This window comes from Ovis aries, chromosome 4 (assembly GCF_016772045.2).
Source record: "Ovis aries strain OAR_USU_Benz2616 breed Rambouillet chromosome 4, ARS-UI_Ramb_v3.0, whole genome shotgun sequence".
Lineage (NCBI taxonomy): Eukaryota > Metazoa > Chordata > Mammalia > Artiodactyla > Bovidae > Ovis > Ovis aries.
The window spans coordinates 34455728-34480742 of NC_056057.1; the positions used below are offsets into that span (position 1 = coordinate 34455728).

Consider the following 25015-nt stretch of genomic DNA (forward strand, 5'->3'; position numbering starts at 1 on the left):
TATAAGCAAGTCTGGGGCATGGCCATAGTAGTGGTGGCTGCTTGAGAAGGAGTACAGATTCCTAGAGGAAGGAAAGAAAGGAGAAGAGAAGGCATGGGTCATCCGCACATGGAGGCTGAAGTTATCAAGGATGTGACTGAGGTAGTAATGGAGAGACAGTCAGTGAGACTGGTGCTAAACCCATCAATGAAGGCAGGAAAATGATCAAAAAGGACATCACTGGGGCAATGACAAGCAGGGGTGACATAGCCTGCTAGCATTTCTTTTTTTCAAAAGCTCAAACTGTAAGGAAAAAGATAAAATGGAAAGTGCAGTGGGAAATAAAGACACCAACATCTTCTACTCTCCCTTTCGCCCTTTAGTAACAAAGTATAAGAGAAAAACAAAGTTTCCCGTTTGAGATGGTCACAGCAAAAGTGTAAAAAAAAAAAACCAGGTTTCAGGAACAGCAGCTTTCGAAAGGAAAGGGGAGCTTTCAGAGAAAAGGAGGAGGATATAATGGATTTGCTGGCCATGAGTTCCAGGAAGTACAGCGGAAGAATTTAGGGAGGTAGTGGAAGGTGGGTCACAGCAGCGAGAAACTTGGGTCAGACGAGGTTATGCACTGCTCTATGTATCCAGATGACAAGAGATGACATTCAAAGTCTGAACTTCTTGGGCAAAATGAGGTGAACAGGATGAAAAGCAAAACTGAATTAGCCTTAACTGTCACTTAAGGGTAAGTAACCTGGGTCAGAAGATCCCCTGGAGGAGGTCATGGCAACCCACTCTAATATTCTTGTCTGGAGAATCCCATTGACAGTGGAGCTTGGAGGGCTACAGTCCATGGGGTCACAGAGAGTCAGACATGACTGAAGCAACTTAGCATGCACACAGAAAAACAAAAAACAGCGAAAACCTCAAACCAGGCCTAATTATTGCTTCCTTACTGAGACTAGCCTCTTAGCTGCAGTCACTAGCACACTGTTATCCCCATCAACACATAATTTCTTCAATTTTCTCCTTAACCAGAGTAGATTCCATACCCAACATTATAATTTCTCCCTCGCAAAAATCCTTCACTCCCTCTTCCACTGTTGCTGCTTAAGAAAAAATACAACATACCATATAGTCTAACTGCAAACTCATAAACACACATTTCAACACTATTTAGGTACCCTACCTTTGCACAGAATGTGTGCTTTTCCCATTTTCCAAAACGACCATTTCAAACGATCAAATGATACAATGCAAGCATTAGGTTTATATTGAACCATGTAAGACACAGTTTCAAAAAAATCCATTTCCATAAATTATTTCTAGCTAAATCACTATGGCTGAAAGATAAGGTTCATAGAAAGCCTAGGCTTTCTATGACTAGGCCAAATCAAAATCCAATAAAACAAACAAAAAAAAAACAAAATCCAATAAAACTAGTCAAAATCCAGTAAGAAATATTCTTCGAAATAGTTCGTTCCGTAACATCATGGGAATTCCCTCCCAGCTCAGTGCTGGGTTCTGTCCTGAGTCAGGGAACTGTGATCCCGTAAGGCACACAGCACGGCCAACAACAGAGTACATTCCACAGCATCACAGAAGAACTGCAGCAAAACCACCAAATTCTGGGGCTTCCCTGGTGACTCAGTAGTAAACAATCCATCTGCCAAAGTTGGGGACATGGGTGCAATCCTTGGTCCAGGAAGATCCCACATGCTGAGGAACAACTACACCCGTGTGCTGCAACTACCAAAGCCCCCCTCACCACAACTAGAGAAAGCTGGGTGCAGCAACAGAGACCCAGCGCAGCCATAAATAAAATAAATAAATCTTAAAATAACTATCCAAATTCCAATGCTTTTACCAGAAAAAGTACAAACGTTTTCTACTTACCAGTCCTAAAATAATTAATAATTGAATCTCTAGTAATTCCTGGAATCTTGCAGGTGGAAAACAGCATTCGGAATTGATTCATATCTAGAGGAATATTTCCAACTTTTTCAACAGCTAACTTTTCTCTATTAAAACAAACAAACAAAAGTATATTGGCCAAGAAATCATTATAAAACTTTTAAACCAGTCACACCTATAGTATTCATCCCCAAATGAGTAAATTAAGCTTCTCAACATTTTGCCACCAGAGACTTTGGGTAAATATGTAACTGAATTGACATAACTACCCTTACTTTCTTAATAGCTGCCAGTAGTTCAAGTTATGCCAAAGACTTATACTTCCTCTTTCCAATTGTGTGCCCTCCTTTGGAGGCCAGTAGTGTTCAATATGGCTTGCAGGACCCCCAAAGTTGACATTCAGTTGTGATGGTATACGAACATCCAGGTAGGCAACATTCAGCCACCACTCTTCCAGCTAAAAGAAATTAAGAACATCAGCCTAATGCTATTGATAGTATCAATACCTGAAGGTGTAACTGCTGAGAAGCAAAAAAAGGCTCTATTTGTTCTTTTTTCTTTAATTACTTTTCAACAGTTAAAAACATGTTTCATTTTAAATCATTACAAATAGTAAAAATGCTATTGTGATCATTTCTTTCTTTTGGAATTATGGGATCTGAATTAAGTACTATTCAAGTTTAACTACATTATCAAAAATGTGAAACAAGAAAGCACTGAAAGAAACACCTTCAGACAGAGCATATTAAAACTACCAATATCCAACAAAGCACTCTAGGTGTGTTTTCTCAGAGTACCTGTTCACAACTGCAACTGAATTTCATGTGTAAGTAAGTGGATCTCATCAAATTACCTGGAGTTCTTTTTGAAGAATTTGATGTTACAAACTATAGCCAGTCATTCGAAAAAATACAAGTGAAAAGGATACAGGCAGAACAATGACTTCTTTAACCTTTATCCTAATTTAAAGTCACTGAAAGCTCAAAATTGAGAAAAAAGGAATCTAGACATATAAACTTGTATTACTCCATTATAGGTATCTAAACGACAAAGAAAGATCAGCTTGCTTTTTATTTCTAAAACTAAATGATAGTTAACAACATTATTTCTAGACTAAGGCAGTATTTTAAATTACAAAAACTCATCCTACAGAAGTAGAGTAGTTAAGATGAAAAATCAAAGAAGATTCCTTGTGAAAAATTACTGAAATCTTTATACCAATGTTTCCTCAATCTACCCAACTGAAACACAGAATACTCAACCATTCTTCACTCCAGTTTTCTAACGGCCCTTTTCTCCTGTGCACTGTATAAATATTTGCACACCATAAATGTGATATCTATTTTAGTATTTTGGGTTTTTAGGCTATGATTATCTGGACAAAATGTTTTTCTCAAACATGGTCTAAAGATGACCTGCATCAAAACTGCATAGGGTAGTTAAATAAGGATATCTGGGCACCCTTCAGAGAAGGCAATGGCACCCCACTCCAGTACTCTTGCCTGGAATATCCCATGGGCGGAGGAGCCTGGTGGTAGGCTGCAGTCCATGGGGTCACTAAGAGTTGGACACGACTGAGCGACTCCACTTTCACTTCTCACTTTCCTGCATTGGAGAAGGAAATGGCAACCCACTCCAGTGTTCTTGCCTGGAGAATCCCAGGGACAGGGGAACCTTGGTGGGCTGCCGTCTATGGGGTCGCACAGAGTCAGACACAACTGAAGTGACTTAGCAGGGCACCCTTTCCCAAGATACTGAATCAGAATCACTGGTCCCAGAAATTCTGCATTTTACCAAGTTCCCCCACGTAATAAGAGGAACCCACACACAATACTTAAAACTCCCCAGAGTTAAACAATTCATTCATTCATTTGGATGGTAAAGACAACACTAAGGATTCTACAGTATAATTCTACAGTAATAGTATTCTACAGTATATTCTACAGTAATAATTTTAAAATGAAAGCTAGATACACGTTTACTTTTCATTATCAATATTCTAATAAATACAATAACATAAATACCCAGTTTCTTTTTCCTTTTGCCCTTTGAAGTAATTTCTGCTGCAATTTTTTTCCAATACCATTTTGAAATTTCTGGACAATTGCTTCAGTATTCTTATATTCTTCCTCATTTGCAAATGGCTTTACTGTAAAAGGAAGAAATATGCATTAAAGTATTTAGATGTCAAGTACCACAAACTCACCTCAATTACTATTACTTACATAAATCTTGACTCAGTTACATAAAACACTTATGTATATATAAGAGCAGTCCACTAAATTAGTTTATAACATGAAAAGCAATAATGCGAAATACTTCAAAAAATAAAACAATGGATACTATGTAGTCTGATAAGTATTTCTCCCAAAATTATTTTAAAATCATTCTAGACAATGATAGTTAAAATGACACACAGGACTATCACCTAGTTATTAGTCCAATAGGAAAGTAAATCCTGTTTAGCCATTACTGTGAGAAATTAGAGCTTCTTTCCATTAATGTTCAAGCAGAGCCTTAAACATTATGAATGTAAATGCAGCATATATGTAGATTTAAGTGTATAGCCTTCCCGGAGCAGTTTAGGATCACTTGTGGCCAATAATGATTTTCTTCATGAACACATACACAGAATACAAGGTGCCTAGTTCATGAAAACCAAGTGTTCTGAAAATTAAGCTATAGATGAAAGTAGAAATCCCTTAATTAGAAATCAAGGGACATTAATATCTTCCTTTTGATTTATTTTTGCCTCCTCAAAATCTTAAAGTTAATTTAAATAGCTGCATTCAGAGAGCATAAGTGAATAATCAGAAAGTTTTTTTTTAAAAAAAACTAGAATTCCCAGATGAAAGTAGGTGACAAAAAAAGAAAAAAAAATCAGGTCTTCCAGTTAAACAAAGGGAACTAAGTTCATAAATGTATCTTCACTTCTAGTAACTCACTAAAATGAGAATTACTAAAAAGGTATAGGTTTATAAGGACAAAGAACATGAAAGAAGAGAGGACAGCAGAGAGGTTACCACTTTACAAATAAGAAAACACGTGGGGAAATGGTGACTGACCACAGAAGGGACGAAGTATCCACAGCCTAGGGACTAGAAAGAAGTGGGAAGGTAAGGAGAGTTTGGTGCAAACCCAACAAGCAAGCCAAGTCCTGTGGAACAACAAGCAGTGGAACTCTAGGAAGGTTCAAGAATTCAAGACACACAGACTTCTAAAGACAAGGGACAATATGAGGCTGAAAACAGTGTAACTGCTTCATCGCCTATAAAAGCAGCTGACAACCACTCCATCCACACCTGTCCTTGTGAATCTCCTACACGCCAGAAAGCCAGACAACTTCCTCCCCGCTAATAGCGTTAGAAATATGTTACCCTTAGGAGAAGTTGTACCAGACTAGCAGAATACGTGGATTCCAGCTCACATTTTAAACAAAGGGTTAACGATGAAAGTGCACACTAGAGCAATGATCCCTCCTGCCTCTTCCTCCACTCAGCTCTCCAAACACTAGCCATCAGGCTTCTGCCTTCTTAGCAAAAGATGAAAGAATTCTTCAGGGAAAATATCAGTCCAAGAGAAAGGAGTCTAGGCATCTGGATATGTCCTAATAGAACGTCTCGATCTCTACCCTGTTACCCTCTATGGTCCATTCTAAGGCCCACAGGTCACCAAGGTCTACCCACACACTCAGAGCTCCCCATAAGCTTCTCAGGATCTGACTCAAATGTGAATGACAAAGGATTGCCACATATTAGAGGAAAGCCTTTCATGTAGGAGTCAGACCAAAAAAGGACTGATGATACCAAATATTAAACGGACCAAAAAGGGACAAGTGGCTCAGAAGGTAAAGAATCTGCCTGCAATGCAGGAGACCTGGGTTCCTGGGTCAGGAAGATCTGCTGGAGAAGGGAATGGCAACCCACTCCAGTATTCTTGCCTGGAGAACTCCATGGACAGAGAAGCCTGGTGGACTGCAGGCAATGGAGTTGCAAAGAGTCAGACATGACTGAGTGACTAACATTGTCACTTACACTAATAAAATGAAAGGAAAACAACTTTTTAATTAAAAGCTTTGCCCAGAAGAACCAGATCCAAGTAATAGGAGCTGCTCTCAGAAAGAGAGTGAAAAAAAAAGAGAGGAGAAAACTACAAAACAAGTGATACTTTAAAAATTTCTGGGCTGGAATGTGGTGGGGGAGGGAGGCTCAAGAAGGATGGGATATACATATAATTATGACTGATTTGCTTTGTTGTATGGCAGAAACAACACAACATAATAAAGCAATTTTCCTCTAATTAAAAAAAAGAATAATTTCCTAGAACTGAAGAACATAACTTTTTAAACAGAAAGGACCCACTGAATGTTCAGAGAAATAATGAAAATACCTATACATCATGGTACATCACTGAGATATGCAGAATAACAGAGATAAAGAAATGGTTTCCAAACACATCTAGGGAGTGAAAAACAACAGGTCACATATAAAGGGTCAAACACCAGGACAGCATCACGTTTCTCAAGAAAAACAGACAGTCCCTTCAAAACTTTGGAAAAGTCATTTTCAACCCAAAATTCTATACTCAGCCAAACAATCAAGCATGAGTAACATAAAAACATTCTTTTCCTCCCAGACACCCTTTCTCAAGTAGCCTCTAAAGATGCACTTCAAAATAAGCAAACAAAAAGAGGAAAACAGATCCCAGGAACCAGGGAATCCAACACAGGAGAGAGAGCTGAAGAGAACCGGAGTGATGGCTACAGAACCTCCAGCCATCCTGAGAAAAGTAAACACTAACTCCAACAGAAGGTAGGGGGCTCCAGGAGGGATGTCTCCAAGAAGAAATGAAACTGAGTGACTATCTCGTGTATTTAAGTGGATTCAGGGATTTTAGGTGTAGTGAGATATCTGGAGTGAGTTAGTTGTAGATACAAAGCAAAGCAAGCAAATGAAAAATGAGGAAACACCAAAAAAAATGCAGCAAAAAGGTAATTACAGTACTATACCCTGAATGGTTCTCTTGTGAATAATTGCATACCCCCAAACCCTCCATGGTCTGGTCAATTATTTTGGGTAAAGTGAAAGTGAAAGTGAAGTCACTCAGTCGTGTCTGACTCTTTGAGACCCATGGACTGTAGCCAACCATGCTCCTCCATCCATGTTACTTTCCAGGCAAGAGTGCTGGAGTGGGTTGCCATTTCCTTCTCCAGAGGATCTTCCCGACCCAGGGATGGAACCCAGGTCTCCCGCATTGTAAGCAAGATGCTTTACCATCTGAGCCACCAGGGAAGTCCTACTTTGGGTAAATCCAGATTTAAATCAGGTGAACACTAATTAAATTGCAAATGGTGATTCTGGGCAACAGTAAGAAAATTGGAGGGAAAATGTGATATGTTAGATTGCATAAATGTTGAGAAATGAAGCTGGAGGTTAGAGGTGTGTAGGAGAGCTAAACCTTCATCTTTTTAGGAACTAACATATAATATCTACAACTAAAAAAATCTAAGAAGGAGTTGTATATGAATGTTAGTTTAAATCTGGAGATAACACAAGAAGTAGATATTTGAAAATGCAGTGGGGGAAACGAGGCAGAGGACTGCTACTTATTATAAACCTAATAGTACTACCTGGTTTTTTAACTATGGAAAAATTAACATGAGAGAAAGACAGAAATGTTTTGGACATTTTAAGGATACTTTTAATTATCATGAGCCTAGAGGACAAAGACTTCACTGGTGGCTCAGAGGTTAAAGCGTCTGCCTACAGTGCGGGAGACCTGGGTTCAATCCCTGGATCGGGAAGATCTTCTGGAGAAGGAAATGGCAACCCACTCCAATACCCTTGCCTGGAAAATCCCGTGGACGGAGGAGTGTGGTAGATTACAGTCCATGGGGTCGCAAAGAGTCGGACACGACTGAGTGACTTCATTTTCACTTTTCACTTAGAGGACAAAACAATTAGACCCTCATCAACTTCTGACAATTTCACAGTTAAGCTGCTAGCAATATTAACATACATTAAAAGATCACAAACATACCCGATTCAAGGTATTTTTTTAATGATTCTTCAAGTGAAGGAACAGGCAGTGATGGAAGGGAATCTTGGTACTGAAATGTCCTTTCTTCAGTTGATTTAGCCAGTTGATTTTCCATGATGCAGTCACAATAGGAACACTATAAAAAAAAAGCCCTCATAATTAACTCTCATAAATATTCTTTTAGGTACTAGTTTCAATCCACTACGTCAATATTTAGGAATCACAGTATATCTAGGACTTGGTTCTAGTCCTTAGGAATTCACAGATTTGTCAGAGAGAGAAAATCAATTTAAAAAAAAAAGGAGTCTCAAATTGCTAGAGGTCAAGGAGTGATCCTCAAGATCACTATATTTTATTGAGCCAAGTATTGCAGTAAGTGTGATAGAAAATGTGTCATCTCTTTCATCTTCATTCTATGAAAAATGGCATTCACTGCCATTTTACATAAGTCAAATCTTAGAGATTTAGTAAATTGCCTAAGATCAAACCAACAACTCAAATACAGATCTGTTTGACCATAATCTTCCTCCCATACCTGATAGTGGGAGAGGGGACTTACAGTAAGTCAAAATGGGTAGGTAGAATGCAGATGTACAGAAAAGGATAATAGACTTGAGAGAATGAAATTTCAAGAGGAAAATATGAAAAGGTATGGAAGAGTCATTAAATCATAAACTTATAAAATATTACAGAATGCATAAGTCATATGACAAGCTGCTGTAACCTAACTGTGCAGTGAGGCCTACACAGAATGATCAAGTATCATAAAGCAATCTTGAACATTTTCCAGATGTATTAATTTTCAGAGAAATCAAAGTAACACAAAATGTGAATAGAAAAAGAAATTCCTCAAAGAAGCCTTTAAAATTATATATTAAAATAGCAGCTGAGAAATCAAGGAACAGTAATATTAAGAATTTCCTGTCCTTTCAAATACTACTTGTTAAAACTAATAGCAAAGTCAAATAGTATATTCCACTCACAGAAAGTTACAGAATAAAACATTATTTTAAAAAATAATAATAATAATGGTGTGGCAGAGACTGCTTTAAGCCAATATAATTCTTGCCCTTTCTTAACAGAATCCTGAGTCTCAGCTAGGTAGCAGGCCACATAGCTGTATCTCTCCTACTCTCCCTTGGAGCTCGGTATGGCTTTTGGATGTGTGTGTTGCCTCCATATCATGCCCCTATAAGGAACTACAGGTGTTCTCCTCTGCTTTCTCTCCTCCTCACTGCCAAGCAGGAAAGTGCGAACTGGACTAGCACTTTGGACCCATTTACAAGAGACAGGTATTGAGGCTATTAGCATCTTCCTACTAGCCCCAGACTCCTTCCTCTAGATGTATTAAGAAAAACAAACAAAAAAACCACCACCAACAACAAAAAAAAACCCTTTTACTTATGCCACTATACCACTAATATAAAGAGATAATCCAAAACTGAGATACAACAAATATTCCAATTCCTCAGCTTTTTCCTATCTAAATGACTGACTGCACTTCACTGTGACCATCCATAAACATGACTTTAGGACTAAAGGAAATGCAGATCTGGGTCCAAATACCAACTCGTCATTTTCTACTCACATGCCCTGGGACAAATAACTTTATCTAAATTTCTTTATTTATAGAGAGGATACTCAAATAATCAGAGTCGTTGTTAGGGTTAATTTTTTTCCTTAATACCTTTGAAACTGAATTATAAAAATAATCTAGTTTTGAGACAACCACATCATGTTAAGCAGGATTTCTGTAAGTGGCCCTCTTAATTCTGCCCCCTCTAATACCCAGAACCTGTGAATACGAGATTATCACTTCTTGGACTGTGATGGTGTTATTGCAAAATTGACCTTAAAGGAGAGGGATTAGCCAGGTGGGCCTAATCTAATCACTTGAGCTCTTAGGAGCAGAAAGCTTTCTCCAAGAGGTGGCCAAAGATGAGTCAGGGAGATTAAAAGCATGAAAAGGGTTGAAGGTGCTGTCTGGCTTTGAAAATGCACATGCTCCCGTGGAACTGAGAGAAGGCCCAGGTGACAGCCAGTAAGGAAAGGAGAACCTCGGTCCTGATGGAAATTAATTCTGCATGGAAATTAATAACTGCATGGAAATTAATTCTACCAACAACCTCAGTGAATCTGAAGATGGATTCTCCCTCAGAAAGCCGGGACCAACAAATTCATTTCAGCTTTGTGAGACACTAAGCAGTGAACCCAGCTAAACCTACCCAAACTTTGCATCTATAGAGATGCCAGTTAATAAATTTGTTTTTTAACTGTTAGGTTTGTGATAAACTGTTATGAAGCAATAGGAAGCTAATACACCTATGTAGAAAAACAAACTATTCTCTGTATACATACGTGCCACTTACCCTCTAGGCATCTGAGACCACGACGATCAATTCCATACTCACTACGGTCTTAACTCAGCAAGAGGTACACAGTAAAAACGTGAATTATCAGATTCTTTCATGGAGGATTGTTCTGAACTCTCAATCACAAAGACTGAATAATACAATTCCAAAAAAACCTATAAATAAATGCTTTAGGAAAGTGATGATGCCGGACTTAATTACAGTGCCCACTGGGAGCAGTAAGATGAAACTCTGAGTACAAAACAGAATCAGGAAAAAGAAGTAAAAGGAATAGATTACCACATACCGGTAAACCAAGACGAGTTGTTTAGGACTGCCAAGTGCTTGTTGCAACAATTCTGTTCAGGAACCACAAGAGTGTGAACTGAGCTGGTGAACTGTGGGCAGGGCGAAAACAAGCTTAACAATTCCAGGAGTAAAAAATTAACAAAAACTAGTAAAAGAGGGTGGAAGACATACAACTAAAGGGATGGGAGGAGCCAAGTCTCATCCCTTCGGAACTCACAGCAAACACGCAAAAAGTCCATCTGCCAGAAAGCTGCTGCTAAGTCGCTTCAGTCGTGCCCAACTCTGTGCGATCCCATAGATCCCACCAGGCTCCCCCGTCCCTGGGATTCTCCAGGCAAGAACACTGGAGTGAGTTGCCATTTCCTTTCCTTAGCCAGAAAGCTAGATAAAAATTACTACACGGATTAACTAGGTTAACTACTAGGACAACCCCACTCCCTTCCGTTAGATAAGCCCCCGATAACAGTGTACCTCCCGGTGCCCAGGGGCCTGGTGCTGGCGATTTATCGCAGGGCTGCAAGTTCAAAGCCTGGCTCCAGAGACAGGAGGAGAGGGCGACGAGAGCTCGGAGACGACCCCCACCACCACAAAGGCAGCTCCGCACACTCTAAAAACCACCAGGTGACAGCAATCTAACGAAGCACCACCACGGACCAGCCCAGCGGCCCAACTTCAGGAGTACCTCTCAGACTCGGGCCAGCGACATGCCCGAAGTCACCTCCGCCGAGTCCTGTCACCTCTGCTGCTCTACACCATTTAACTCTGTCCTTAACTTCTCCCCACCCCCAAAATATTAGGGGAGAGAGGGAGGGAGCGCAAACTCCGCCAGCCAAACAGTCCCGAGCCCCTGCTGCACCGGCCTGCTCCGCTCAAGCCCAGAAGAGCGCGAATTGGACGGAACGCCGCGACGGTCCCGCCCCGCGGTCACCGGGAAGCGGGGATTGGTTGGCATGCCCTGGGGGCCCGCCCGGTCCTTGAAGGCGCGGAGGGCAGGCGGGGTCTGCGCTTTCTCGCGACCTGGCCACGCCTCTCTCGGGCTTTCCAGGTCAGCTGCCCGCCACCGACAGGCCTGGCGGGCGGGCCGTAAGGGCCGCAGTCCGAACCCAGCCTGCCAGTAACTGCTTGCAGCCGGTGGACCACAGCGCCTCACTCGGGACGTGGCTGGAGCTGAGGGCGGGCTGCGCTCCGCTCAGGAGCTGACTTTCTGGAACCGGTATAAAAACAAACGGCCTATTTTCACGCAAGCTGTGGAGGTGCAAGCTCGCCGCGCTGTTCCTCTTCTAGCTCCAGCTCCTACTTAGTAGCCGCTCTTCCCAAAGTGAAGAACTCCTCGTCACTTTTTGTAACTCCCAAGTGAGAATTTATACCAGTGCCTTAAGGAGGAATACTATCGTTCCCTCCATGTCCTACCAAGAGAACAGTAACCACATAAATCCCCACTTGGTCTCTCTTTTGCTTCATCCACTGAGGCTGAAATTTGCCCAGCTAGACATCCTGCAGCACTGGGCTGTCAGAGCTTCCTTACCCTCCCACAGGTCTCCCTGCTGCCCGAGGACCTTGCAGCGCGCAGGGACTCACACTGCAAGCTTCAGGGTGACCTGATACCTTCTACTGTCGCACCAAGAAATGAGTTTTCAACCAGAGGGAACTAGGCAAGTGCTAGAGAAAGATCATAATACAATTAACATAGCTTCACAAGCAAATCTATTTTACATTTACTCCTGGAAATACACTGTTTCAGTTTTCATTTTAAATACATTTTCATTTTTGTGAAAGAAAAGGCCAATAGTTTACAGTGACTGTGAAATGGATATCATATAAATAACTGGATTTCAAATTAACATGTCTGTCCCAGGTCCCAATCTTTTCCTAACTTTGTAAAATGTGACCAGAAGGAAACTGAGGATACAAATGAGTATTTGTAAGTTTGCTGCAAAAATACGAATAAGTTTGGTTGCAGTGCATCTTCTGTGCTTGCTAGTGGTGTTACATAATATGTGGCAGACACACTTTTCTGATAAATGTTCTGAATTCTGAAACCTGTCAGGCCAAATAAGGTTTCAGACAAGGGATTATAAAGTTGTAGTAATTTGTGAAGATGTGGGGAAAAAAATTTCACTCATAATATTTAGATGCTATGTTCTAGATAACGTTAAACTTGGCTTGCAAGGATGTGGGGAAAGAAACTATCATAGTATTTACATGTTATGTTCTGGATAATGTTAAAATTGGTTTGCAAGATATTATTCTTAAACACAATTTTTAAAATAGTCAAAAATAAACTTCAGAGTATTTTTTTCTCTTCCCTAGTAAATTTTGGTACCTCTTACAGTTTTTGCATATCTAATGTCTGAGGGTGCTATAGAATTTAGGGTCGCTTAGCTTCAGTGCCGCCTAATCTTGTTAATTTAAAGGGAAACACAATATTTCTGTAAAGATTCCTGGATTCTTAGAAAGAAAAAACCCTTGGGACTGAATGCAAAGGATCACTCGGGTATGCAGGGGAGAAAAGGTAATCTTTAAAAATATATGAATAAGCAAGTCTACCAATAATTCCCCAAAGCATATAGTTAAAAGTGACTTATTTTTCTTCAAAACACATAATATGAATTTTAATGGAAGATTCTGAATTCTGTTCAGGTTAAATTTGAATTAGTTTGCATCTCTTGCAGTGAGGTGGCTGATAGTGGCTCTTGAGCCGTATGTTCAGGCACATGACATATATTGATAACAAGAAGTTGTCCCAAGGTTAAAAATTGATTGTGAGTCAAAATATTTTTGTGAAGAAAACCCTGTAATTACTACAAGTAGTGATAATAACGTTTTTCATTTAACTTTATTTATTTTTGGCTGCTCTGGGTCTTCGTTGCTGCGTGGGTTTTTCTCTAGTTGCAGAGAGCAGAGTGCACAGGCTTCTCATTGCTGTGGCTTCTCTTGTTGCAGAACACAGGCTTGAGGGCACACAGGCTTCAGTAACTGTTGTTGCCAGGCTCTGGAGCACAAGTTCAATAGTTGTAGCGCCCAGGCTTAGTTGCTGCAAGCATGTGGGATCTTGTGGGATCAGGGATTGAATCTGCGTTTTCTGTATTGGCAGATGGCTTCTCTACTACTGAGCCACAAGGAAAGCCCAAGCAGTGATAGTAAGGTTTTTAAGTTGCCATAAAGGATATTTCATTTTTAGTCCCATGAGACCTTTCATTTTTCATCCTATGTAGCTCTTTCTCAGTGTACCACAAACAGAAATAGCTCCTGTAGACAAATCTGGATAAGTTTCACTGTGAAAAGTGTAAAAATACCAGGAATTTACACTTTAGATATGCACTGCTGCTGCTGCTGCTGCTAAGTTGCTTCAGTCGTGTCCGACTCTGTGCGACCCCATAGACGACAGCCCACCAGTCTCCAGGCAAGAGTACTGGGGTGGGGTGCCATCGCCTTCTCCGTTAGATATGCACAGCTAGCTGTTAAGACTTGTGACTCTGAGAAGTAATGAGTTATAGTATAAATAGCTGTAACCTATGGAACAGATCTTTAATCTACTTTCATTCCAATATATAAAATGAACATATTAAAGAAATAATTATGTGATCTTTTCTTATTTTAATGAGGGGGTGTGGGCAGTAGATAGGTGATCACTTCAGGAAGCAACTCGCAGCAAATTAAAGCATTCTGGATACCAAGAAATCAACCTGAGATTAAAAATTAACTTCTCTACCAACAGCAGATGAACATACAAAGGGCATTTTCTTAGCACTATTCTTTGGTTTGGAGTTGTCTTTAGTGATATTTACTGTATATAAAAATTTACCACCAAAATCCTAGGGAAGAGTTAAGATAACCATGATGTCTTTAAATCTCAGAAAAAGTCTGCATTACTAAGCAGAACATAAATTAACAGCTTTGTCAGGATATAATTTATATACCATAAGTGCCCCCATTTATCTATTTAGTTTTGCCACGCCACTTGTGTGATCTGATTTCCTTGACCAGGGATTGAGCCTGTGTCCCATCCAGTGAAAGAGTCCTAACCACTGGACTGCCAGGCAGTTCCCTAAGATTTCATTTAGAGTGTATAAATCAGTGGCTTTTACTATATTTACAGGTTTATCCCATAGCCATAATCTAACATTAGAATATTTTTAGCACCCCAAAAGACTGCCACCACCTCCCCAGCTCTCTGCAATCATTAATCTACTTTCTATTTATATAGATTTGCCTATTCAGGTGGAGAAGGCAATGGCACCCCACTCCAGTACTTTTGCCTGGAAAATCCCATGAATGGAGAAGCCTGGTAGACTGCAGTCCTTGGGGTCGCGAAGAGTCGGACACGACTGAGTGACTTCACTTTCATTTTTCACTTTCATGCATTGGAGAAGGAAATGGCAACCCACTCCAGTGTTCTTGCCTGGAGAATACCAGGGACGGAGGAGCCAGGTGGGCTGCCGTCTATGGGGTCGCACAGGATCGGACACAACTAAAGCGACTTAGCAGCAGCAGTAGCAGCCTATTCAGGACACTTTTCGTGAATAGGATCACAGGATATGTGGTCTTCTATGACTAGCTTCTTTCACTTAGCATGTTTTTGAGATTTATCCATGTTGTAGCATATATCAATACTTCATTCCCTATTGTGGCTTAATGATATCACATTGTATGGGTATATTACATTTTGTCTATCCATTCATCATTTAAGGAACATTTGGATTGTTTCCATCTTTTGATTATTTTAAATAATATTGCTATAAACATTTATGTACTAGTCTTTGTGTGAACATATGTTTTTAGTTATCTTCAGTAAATACCTAGGAATAGAATTGTTGTGTTATATATGGTAACTCTGTGTTTAACATTTGTTATTGTTTTCCATTTGCTAAGTTGTATACTCTCTGTGACCCCATGGACTGTAGCACACCAGGCTCCTCTGTCCCCCACATCTCCTGGAGTTTGCTCAGATTCGTGTCTATTTAGTCAGTGATGCTATCTAACCATCTCATCCTCTGCCATCCCCTTCTCCTTTTGCCTTCAATCTTTGCCAGCATCAGGGTCTTTTCCAGTGAGTCAGCTCTTCACATCAGGTGGCCAAAGTATTGAAGGTTCAGCTTCAGCATCAGTCCTTCCAATAAATATGCAGCATTGATTTCCTTTAGGTTTGACTGGTTTGATAAAACTGCCAGACTGCTTCCCAAAGTGGGTGCGTGATTTTACATTCCCACCAGCAAACTATAAGGGTTCCAATCTCTCTCTGCCATAATAACAATAACAATGTAACAATAACACTTGTTATTGTCCATCTCTTTTATTATAGCATCCCAATAGTTGGGATATATTAGCTCACTGTCTTAATTTGCATTTCTGTGCAGACTAAGTGTTGAGCATCTGTTCTTATTAGTGCTTATTGGTTGTTTGTGTCTCTTCTTTGGATAAATGCCTTTGTGTTGTTGAGTTGTAAGAGTTCTTTATATATTCCAGATACAAATCCCTTATCAGATACATGATTTGCAAATATTTTCCTATCTGTGGATGGTCTTCATTTTCTTGATTGTGTTCTTTAAAGCACAAACAGTTTTAATTTTAATGATGTTCTGCTAATCAATCTTGTGGTTTTGCTGTTGTAGCTAAGAAATCATTGCCTAATCTGAGATCATGAAGACTTACTCCTGTGTTTCTTCTAAGAATTATGTAGTTTTTGCTCTTAGACTTATGCCTGTGATTCACTTTAAGTTACTTTTTCTGTGCGGTGCAGAGTAGGGGCCCAAATTCATTCTTTTGCATGTGGAATCCAGTTGTCCTATTACCACTATTGGTTGAAAAGACTTTTCCCACTAAACTGTTTTGGCCCCTCTGTCAAAAGTCAGTGCACCATACATGATACCCTTTACTTCTCACTCTCAATTCTCTTTGATTCACCTGCATGTCTGTCCTATGCTGGTACCACCCTGTCTTGATTACTACAGTTATTGAGTTTTGAAAGTTACATGAGTCCTCCAGCTTTTTTTTTTCTCTTTCAAGATCATTTTGGCTATTCTGGATCTCTTGCCTTTCCAATGTTGTAACACTTTGTGGTAAAGTTACAGACGTCAAGTAGTGTTTCATTTTATACATAAATATTGAATTTTTTTTATATCACAGGCTTCTATGAAACCAACCTAATCTAGTTAGTAAACTGAACTGTCGAAGTTCTGGTTCTTTCCCACATCATGTGCATGCGTGCTCAGTTGTGGCTGACTCTTTGCGACCCCATGAACTGCAGCCCACCAGGCTCCTCTGTCCATGGGATTTTCCAGGCAAGAATACTGGAGTCGGTTGCCATTTCCTCCTCCAGGGGATCTTCCTGACCCAGGGATCAAACCTGCGTCTCCTGCATCTCTCACATTGGCAGGCATATTCTTTACCACTGAGCCACCTGGGAAGCCCGATTTCTCATATCACGGCAACACCTAATTCCTGTAGATCAGCTATATCTTCATTTATGCACTTATTATAAGGAAAAAAAAAGTTATTCACAAAGTTTTTCCCTGTAATAGAATTCCTTTTCTATCATGTGAAGTTTATCTAAAAATATTAACATGTAAGGGACTATGGATACAGACGGTATACAAATAAGATCTCAATTGTAGTGAAATTAATTACACACTGTTAACCTTAAAAATAAAGCAGTAATATTTTAGCAGCAAAAATGAGGTTATTTGGGAATAGCAAAGAATTGCTTTTTGAATCCAAGAGCCTGTTTCATAGAGTTTGACAGCACAAGGAATGGTTAGCAATACCTAATAGGGGCTTTCCAGCGAGGCTGAAGGGAGTCTTTCTGGAGGCATCTTTTCCAACAGGCAGGCTGCAAAGTGTGATGCTTAGGGTCTTTGCCTCCTGGGAGCATGCTGTGAAAGGATTGCTCTACCAAAGCAAGGTTATTTTTAACATAAGCAATTAGGCCTTTATGATAATGAAATTTATCTCCATTTTATCAGCTGTTGATCAAAAGAGGCAGAGGCCAGGTGCACTGGATGTGCTGTGACTAGCTCAAAAGATGGAGAAGTGCCTGAATATCAAGCCTGAGTTTGAGCAAACAGCAGTTTTTAATTGGAGACTTTATGTCCTTTCAAGGCTAACAGTTTTAACGCATGAATGTTGTCTTCCTGTGAAAAAGCTTGAGAAAGGGAGCAGAGAAGCAAACTACCCACATATTATAACAAAGTAGAGCCTGCAGAAAAGTTTACACCATCCAAATCAACCTTCATGATTTGTTGGTGATGAAGAGTAAGGCAAACATGATTTAGAGTAAGGCAAACTTCCTATGAAATGCAGGGGCTTTACTGTCCAAATTTATTGCCTTTCTTTCCAAGTGAGCCCAAAAGGGTGTTGTTTAGCCTTATCAACTGGAATACTAAAGAATGTACTCCATAAATTAATTGCAGTGAAAATGTGCTTTCAGTGGGACTGGATGTCAGTAGTGTGTGGAGGTTGGGAACAACAGGGTGTCAAGGGATGAAAGAGTTGTTTATTGGTTGTAAGTTCTGGTTGAATGTTCATCGGAGCCATTGAGTTTTCCTACAGGTAAAATGGGTATTACAGGGACTAGAGGGCTTACCCCGTGGCTCAGGGGTAAAGAACCCGCCTGTAGTACAGGAGACATAGGTTCTATCCCTGGATCAGGAAGATCCCCTGGAGGAGGGCATGACAACCCACTCCAGTATTCTTGCCTGGAGAGTCCCATGGACAGAGGAGCCTGGCAGGCTACAGTCCATAGAGCAGCAAAGAGTTGGGCACAGTTGAAGCGGCTGAGCGTGCATGTGCACACACGCACACCGCACACAGGGACTAGAACAGAGGGTCATGAGGCTCTGAGCCTTGCAATCCTCTGTTATGGCTTGATGCCTTGAAGTGAAGTGAAGTCACTCAGTCGTGTCCGACTCTTTGTGACCCCATGGACTGTAGCCGATCAGGCTGCTCGGTCCATGGGATTTTCCAGGCAAGGGTGCTGGAGTCGATTGCCATTTCCTTCTCCAGGGGATCTTCCCAACCCAGGAATCGAACCCGGGTCTCCCGCATTACAGGCAGACACTTTACTGTCTGAGTTTATAGGGTGCTAATTCTGAAGAGAGGCTTTAAGGGATCTATTTGAATCTTGACAGGGGATGCACTGTGGATTCTACAAATATCCCTTGAAGATTTTTCCCATAAAGAGGGTGGTAGCTGATCCAGTTGGCATAAATGGTCAGCGTCCCCGTATTCAGCTATAGTGCCGACAAAAATAAAAGCAAATAAAAGATGGTGAAACATCATTCAGTTCACTTGGTTGGCTATTGCTGCTGTCAAATTCTAGCATTGTTTTTGCCTTTTAGGAGACAAAAATTCCAGCGTGATACTTTTCTAAGAAGCCTCAGCCTAGTAAATGAATAGGAGCAGAGGAACTAAGGAGAAAAAAAGGTGTGTATCTCTCAGAAGGCCTCAACAAAAGGGACCAAGTTTAGAGATGGGAACCTGGGGAGGTTTACTAAGGATCCTCACTCTTTGAACTCTCTTAGTGCTCTGAGGCAGGGGCTGCTTTATAGCAGTTGGTTGAGCACTGAGAGGGTAGCTCTGGGTCCGTAAGGACAGAGAGATACATTCCCAATCAGGAGAGTGGTGTCTCTAAGCTGATTAAGAGGGAGGATTGGGAAGAGCTCCTATAGCTCCTAGGAGGCCCCATCATTGGGAATCAGGAGGTCTTGGTAATTAAACTGGCTAAAGGGCTGAAAACTCCTGGAGCACTTGAATTTGTAACAACCTTTCGTTCAAGATTTTGGTTCTAGGCTTCAGCAATACATGAACCGTGAACTTCCTGATGTTCAAGCTGGTTTTAGAAAAGGCAGAGGAACCAGAGATCAAATTGCCAACATCCGCTGGATCATGGAAAAAGCAAGAGAGTTCCAGAAAAACAGCTATTTCTGCTTTATTGACTATGCCAAAGCCTTTGACTGTGTGGATCACAATAAACGGTGGAAAATTCTGAGAGAGATGGGAATACCAGACCACCTGACCTGCCTCTTGAGAAATCTGTATGCAGGTCAGGAAGCAACAGTTAGAACTGGACATGGAACGACAGACTGGTTCCAAATAGGAAAAGGAGTATGTCAAGGCTGTATATTGTCACCCTGCTTATTTAACTTCTATGCAGAGTACATCATGAGAAACGCTGGGCTGGAAGAAGCACAAGCTGGAGTCAAGACTGCCAGGTCAGATATGCAGATGACACCACCCTATGGCAGAAAGTGAAGAGGAACTAAAAAGCCTCTTGATGAAAGTGAAAGAGGAGAGTGAAAAAGTTGGCTTAAAGCTCAACATTCAGAAAACGAAGATCATGGCATCCGGTCCCATCACTTCATGGGAAATAGATGGGGAAACAGTGGAAACAGTGACAGACTTTATTTTTGACTGCAGATGGTGACTGCAGCCATGAAATTAAAAGATGCTTACTCCTTGGAAGAAAAGTTATGACCAGCCTAGATAGCATATTCAAAAGCAGAGACATTAGTTTGCCGACTAAGGTCCGTCTAGTCAAGGCTATGGTTTTTCCAGGAGTCATGTATGGATGTGAGAGTTGGACCGTGAAGAAGGCTGAGCGTGAAAGAATTGATGCTTTTGAACTGTGGTGTTGGAGAAAACTCTTGAGAGTCCCTTGGACTGCAAGGAGATCCAACCAGTCCATTCTGAAGGAGATCAGCCCTCGGATTTCTTTGGAATGAATGATGCTGAAGCTGAAACTCCAGTACTTTGGCCACCTCGTGCGAAGAGTTGACTCATTGGAAAAGACTCTGATGCTGGGAGGGATTGGGGGCAGGAGGAGAAGGGGAACGACAGAGGATGAGATGGCTGGATGGCATCACTGACTCGATGGACGTGGGTCTGAGTGAACTCCAGGAGTCGGTGATGGACAGGGAGGCCTGGCGTGCTGCAATTCATGGGGTCACAAAGAGTCGGACATGACTGAGCGACTGAACTGAACTGAAAAACAGCAGCAATAGGAGGTTTTTGATAGTCTTTTTTTTTCCTGGCCACACAACATATGGGATGTCAGTTCCCTGACCAGGGATCGAACCCATGCCCCTTGCAGGGAAACAAGGAGTCCTAACCACTATACAACCAGGAAAGTCCCACTAGGAGGTTTTCAGTTTTGTTTCAGGGCCTTCATTTGCTGGAGTTGAAAATTAAGAATTCTAGTGGTCTCTCATTTAGGTGAGTCAGCTACAATTCAAATGAGCTCATTTGCTAAATTAACTAAATTCTGAAGTAGACATGGCTTCCTACTCCAACCCAGAGAGAGATCCTAGTTCAGCCCATTAATAAACATAGAGTTAAAGCCTACCTGAGTGGATTCAGCATCTGAAGGAAGACCTGAATTTCATTTGAAAACGATCTGAAGTCTGTTATAATCGTCATGAAGGGGTTCCTCAGATTTCTGTGGGCAAGCCTTCGTTTTATTTCGATCAGGCTTAGGAAGAGCTGCTGTAATTGCCCAGTGAAAGTTTTCAGCCAGCGTTCTAGCCTTTTGCTAAAAGTTGAGTTTGTTTTTCTACACCTGTTCAGGATGTTCCCATCCAGCAAAATTCGTTCACTGTTTGGCTAGACCATCAGCAACAAGCAAGTAGAGTAACTGACCCAAATCTGAGACACCAGGTTGGCTAGTTTGAGCAACAATGTTAAATACTTCAGCAAACCTATGGGGCTCCTCAGTTACTTCAGGGCTCTCAATTTGGCCTTATAGTCCAGGAAACAGAAGACTGTTTGGGGTTTATTTGGATCCTCAGAAGAGAAACCTTTAAAGGGAAAGGTTCTGATAGCCTCAGAGAAGGGAGAGGTGAGGAGAGGCTCAGGGAAAGGGGAAGCTTGGTGAAAGGATGAGACTGGGAAACTGAGGGGGCAGCAGGGGAGAAGGGTGGCACCAGGGGTGGGGGCTGGGCACAAGGGGCTGCCTTCAAAAAATGAGGTGGCGGGGGAGAAGCCGTTTTGTCTTTCTTTAGTTGTTTGTTTGCCTCAGTTAATTTAGAAATTGTATTTGTAGAGAAGTAATTTTAGACCCTGGATAATGCTTGGAAGCCTCAAAATATCATTGAAAATATGTGTCCCATTAGGTTTTGACAGCTTTAGCGCCCACAGCTGTCCAATTCAGTTTGAAGAAAAGTGTGAGGATTTTGGAAGTTGCCCATAATGGCCATTAGTGTTTGGTTAAGTCAGTCTATTGAGTTAGAAATGCACATGAGGAAAGGTGTTTTTTTTTTTAACTTTTTATTTTGTGTTGGGTTACAGCTGATTAATGATGTTATGATAGTTTCAAGGAAAATGAAGAGATTCAGTCATACATGTACATGTACCCATTCTCCCCAGAATCCCCCTCCCATCTAGGCTGCCAGATAACATTGAGCAGAGTTTGTAGTGCTGTACAGTAGATCCTTATTGGTTATGCATTTTAATTATAGCAGTGTGTACACGTCCATCCCAAACTACCTATCCCTTCCCCTGTCCTTCCCACAGCAGCTGTAAGATTGTCCTCTAAATCTATGAGTCTCTTTCTGTTTTGTAAGTTCATTTGTAGCATTTCTTTTTAGATTCCACAGGGCTATCATAAGATATTTCTCCTTCTCCATCTGACTTACTTCACTCAGTATGACACTCTCTGGGTCCATCCATGTTGCTGCAAACGGCATTATGTTATTCTTTTTAATGAGAGATCCAAGTTTTTAAACATAAAATTGGCCGGGGGCACCCTCAAAGCATTCTGATGACTGGGATCCCATTTCTTTGGGATTTTTTTCCTCTAAAGCAACAAGAAAAATTCTCAAACATACAATTCCTATAGGAACAGCCCAGTTCCAAAAGAAATTAGGCTAAAGATCAGGACGGTTCTGATAGAGTTCTGATATGACAGACTTCCAGTGGGAACAGCTCAGTTCCAAAAGGAATGAGGCTAAAGGTCAACACAGTTCCAATAAACAGAGTTCCAATAGACAGAGTTGCAGTGGGAACAGCCCGGTTCCAAAGGAATTGGGCCAAAGGCCATATGAACACTCTCAGAAAGAACAAAGCCTTCAAACAGATCCCAAATAAAGCCTGAACTCAAAATGCAAAGAGTGTGGGCTTGAAATCCAGGAGACTCTTTTCCTCAAATTCATGGTCAGTGAGAAAGCAATGAGCTCTGGGCTTTTTGGGTTGCTCACACACCTTGGGAGTTGTTGGAGGTTTTCTTGGGATCCCATTTTTTATCATCAAGTGATGTTGACCTTAAAAATAAATCAGTCAGTTATTTTACTAGAATGGGTTTACTCAAAAATACCAGAGGAGCTGCAATTCAGGACAAGCAAGCTATAGCAAAAGCCAGAGGCAAGTGCAACAAAAGAAAGGAACGTTATAAGAAAAAAAGAGGAAGTTAGGAAGTATTGTTTTGAATTAGTCTGTCGGAGAAAAGTGAGAGTCTAGGGTGATGACTGTTTCTCATTGGCTGAGTTGCTGCAGTAGCTGGTTTCCTGTTCAGTCAGTTCAGTTCAGTCACTCAGTCGTGTCCGATTCTTTGCAACCCCATGGACTGCAGCACGCCAGGCCTCCCTGTCCATTACCAACTCCCAGAGTTCACTCAAATTCATGTCCATTGAGTTGGTGATGCCATCCAGCCATCTCATCCTCTGTCGTCACCTTCTCCTCCTGCCTTCAATGCTTCCCAGCATCAGAGTCTTTTCAAATGAGTCAGCTCTTCGCATTAGGTGGCCAAAGTATTGGAGTTTCAGCTTCAACATCAGTCCCTCCAATGAACACCCAGGACTGATCTCCTTTAGGATGGACTGGTTGGATCTCCTTGCAGTCAAAGAGACTCTCAAGAGTCTTCTTCAACACCACAGTTCAAAAACATCTATTCTTTGGAGGTCAGCTGTCTTTATAGTCCACCTCTCATATCCATACATTACTATTGGAAAAACCGTAGCCTTGATTAGACGGATCTTTGTTGACAAAGTAATGTCTCTGCTTTTGAATATGCTGTATAGGTTGGTCATAACTTTTCTTAAAGGAGTAAGTGTCTTTTTATTTCATGGCTGTGGTCACCATCTGCAGTGATTTTGGAGCCCAGAAAATAAAGTCTGACACTGTTTCCCCATCTATTTGCCATGAAGTGATCGGACCGGATGCCATGATCTTTGTTTTCTGAATGTTGAGCTTTACGCCAACTTTCGCAGTCTCTTTCACTTTCATCAGGAGGCTCTTTAGTTCTTCACTTTCTGCCATAAGGGTGGTGTCACCTTCATATCTGAGATTATTGATCTTTCTCCTGGCAATCTTGATTCCAGCTTGTGCTTCTTCCAGCCCAGCCTTTCTCATGATGTACTCTGCATAAAAGTTAAATAAGCAGAGTGACAATATACAGCTTTGACGTACTCCTTTTCCTATTTGGAACCAGTCTGTTGTTCCATGTCCAGTTCTAACTGTTGCTTCCTGACCTGCATACAGATTTCTCAAGAGGCAGGTCAGGTGGTCTGATATTCCCATCTCTTTCAGAATTTTCCACAGCTTTTTGTGATCTACACAGTCAAAGGCTTTGGCATAGTCAATAAAGCAGAAATAAATGTTTTCCTGGAACTCTCCGGCTTTTTTGAGGATCCAGTGAATGTTGGCAATTTAATCTCTGGTTCCTCTGCCTTTTCTTAAACCAACTTGAACATCTGGAAGTTCACGGTTCACATATTGCTGAGGCCTGGCTTGAAAAATTTTGAGCATGACTTCGCTAGCTAGTGATATGAGTGCAATTGTGCGGTAGTTTGAGCATTCTTTGGCATTGCCTTTCTTTGGGATTGGAATGAAAACTGAGCTTTTCCAGTCCTGTGGCCACTGCTGAGTTTTCCACATTTGCTGGCATATTGAGTGCAGCAGCATTTTCACAGCATCATCTTTCAGGATTTGAAATAGCTCAACTGGAATTCCATCACCTCCACTGGCTTTGTTCATAGTGGTGCTTCCTAAGGCCCACTTGACTTCACATTCCAGGATGTCTGGCTCTAGGTGAGTGATCACACCATCGTGATTATCTTGGTCATGAAGATCTTTTTTGTACAGTTCTTCTGTGTCTTCTTGCCACCTCTTCTTAATATCTTCTGCTTCTGTTAGGTCCCTACCATTTCTGTCCTTTATTGAGCCCATCTTTGCATGAAATGTTCCCTTGGTATCTCTAATTTTCTCAAAGAGATCTCTAGTCTTTCCCATTCTATTGTTTTCCTCTATTTCTTTGCATTGATCGCTGAGGAAGGCTTTCTTATCTCTCCATGCTATTCTTTGGAACTCTGCATTCAAATGGGAATATCTTTCCTTTTCTCCTTTGCTTTTGGCTTCTCCTCTTTTCTCAGCTATTTGAAAGTCCTCCTCAGACAGACATTTTGCTTTTTTGCATTTCTTTTTCTTGGGGATGGTCTTGTTCC

General features: G+C 41.1%; 1 protein-coding gene across 5 annotated transcripts in view; it reads right to left on the reverse strand.

Moving 5' to 3' along the window:
* Window positions 1-11457, reverse strand: part of CROT (carnitine O-octanoyltransferase) — a 50553-nt gene extending 39096 nt beyond the window's left edge. The window contains exons 1-7 of one of the 5 annotated variants that reach the window (XM_060414583.1): window positions 11269-11457; window positions 10804-10914; window positions 10585-10675; window positions 7927-8062; window positions 3912-4036; window positions 2163-2344; window positions 1870-1994 (exon numbers count right to left, since the gene is read on the reverse strand). In XM_060414583.1, the coding sequence (XP_060270566.1) occupies window positions 1870-1994; window positions 2163-2344; window positions 3912-4036; window positions 7927-8041 (547 nt within the window). In that variant the 5' untranslated portion in view covers window positions 8042-8062; window positions 10585-10675; window positions 10804-10914; window positions 11269-11457. Of the gene's footprint in view, window positions 1-1869; window positions 1995-2162; window positions 2345-3911; window positions 4037-7926; window positions 8063-10584; window positions 10676-10803; window positions 10968-11057 lie in introns of all 5 variants that reach the window. The other 4 variants (XM_042249157.2, XM_060414582.1, XM_012176525.5 and 1 more) reach the window with 4 other exon arrangements.
* Between the last annotated feature and the right edge of the window lie 13558 nt (window positions 11458-25015).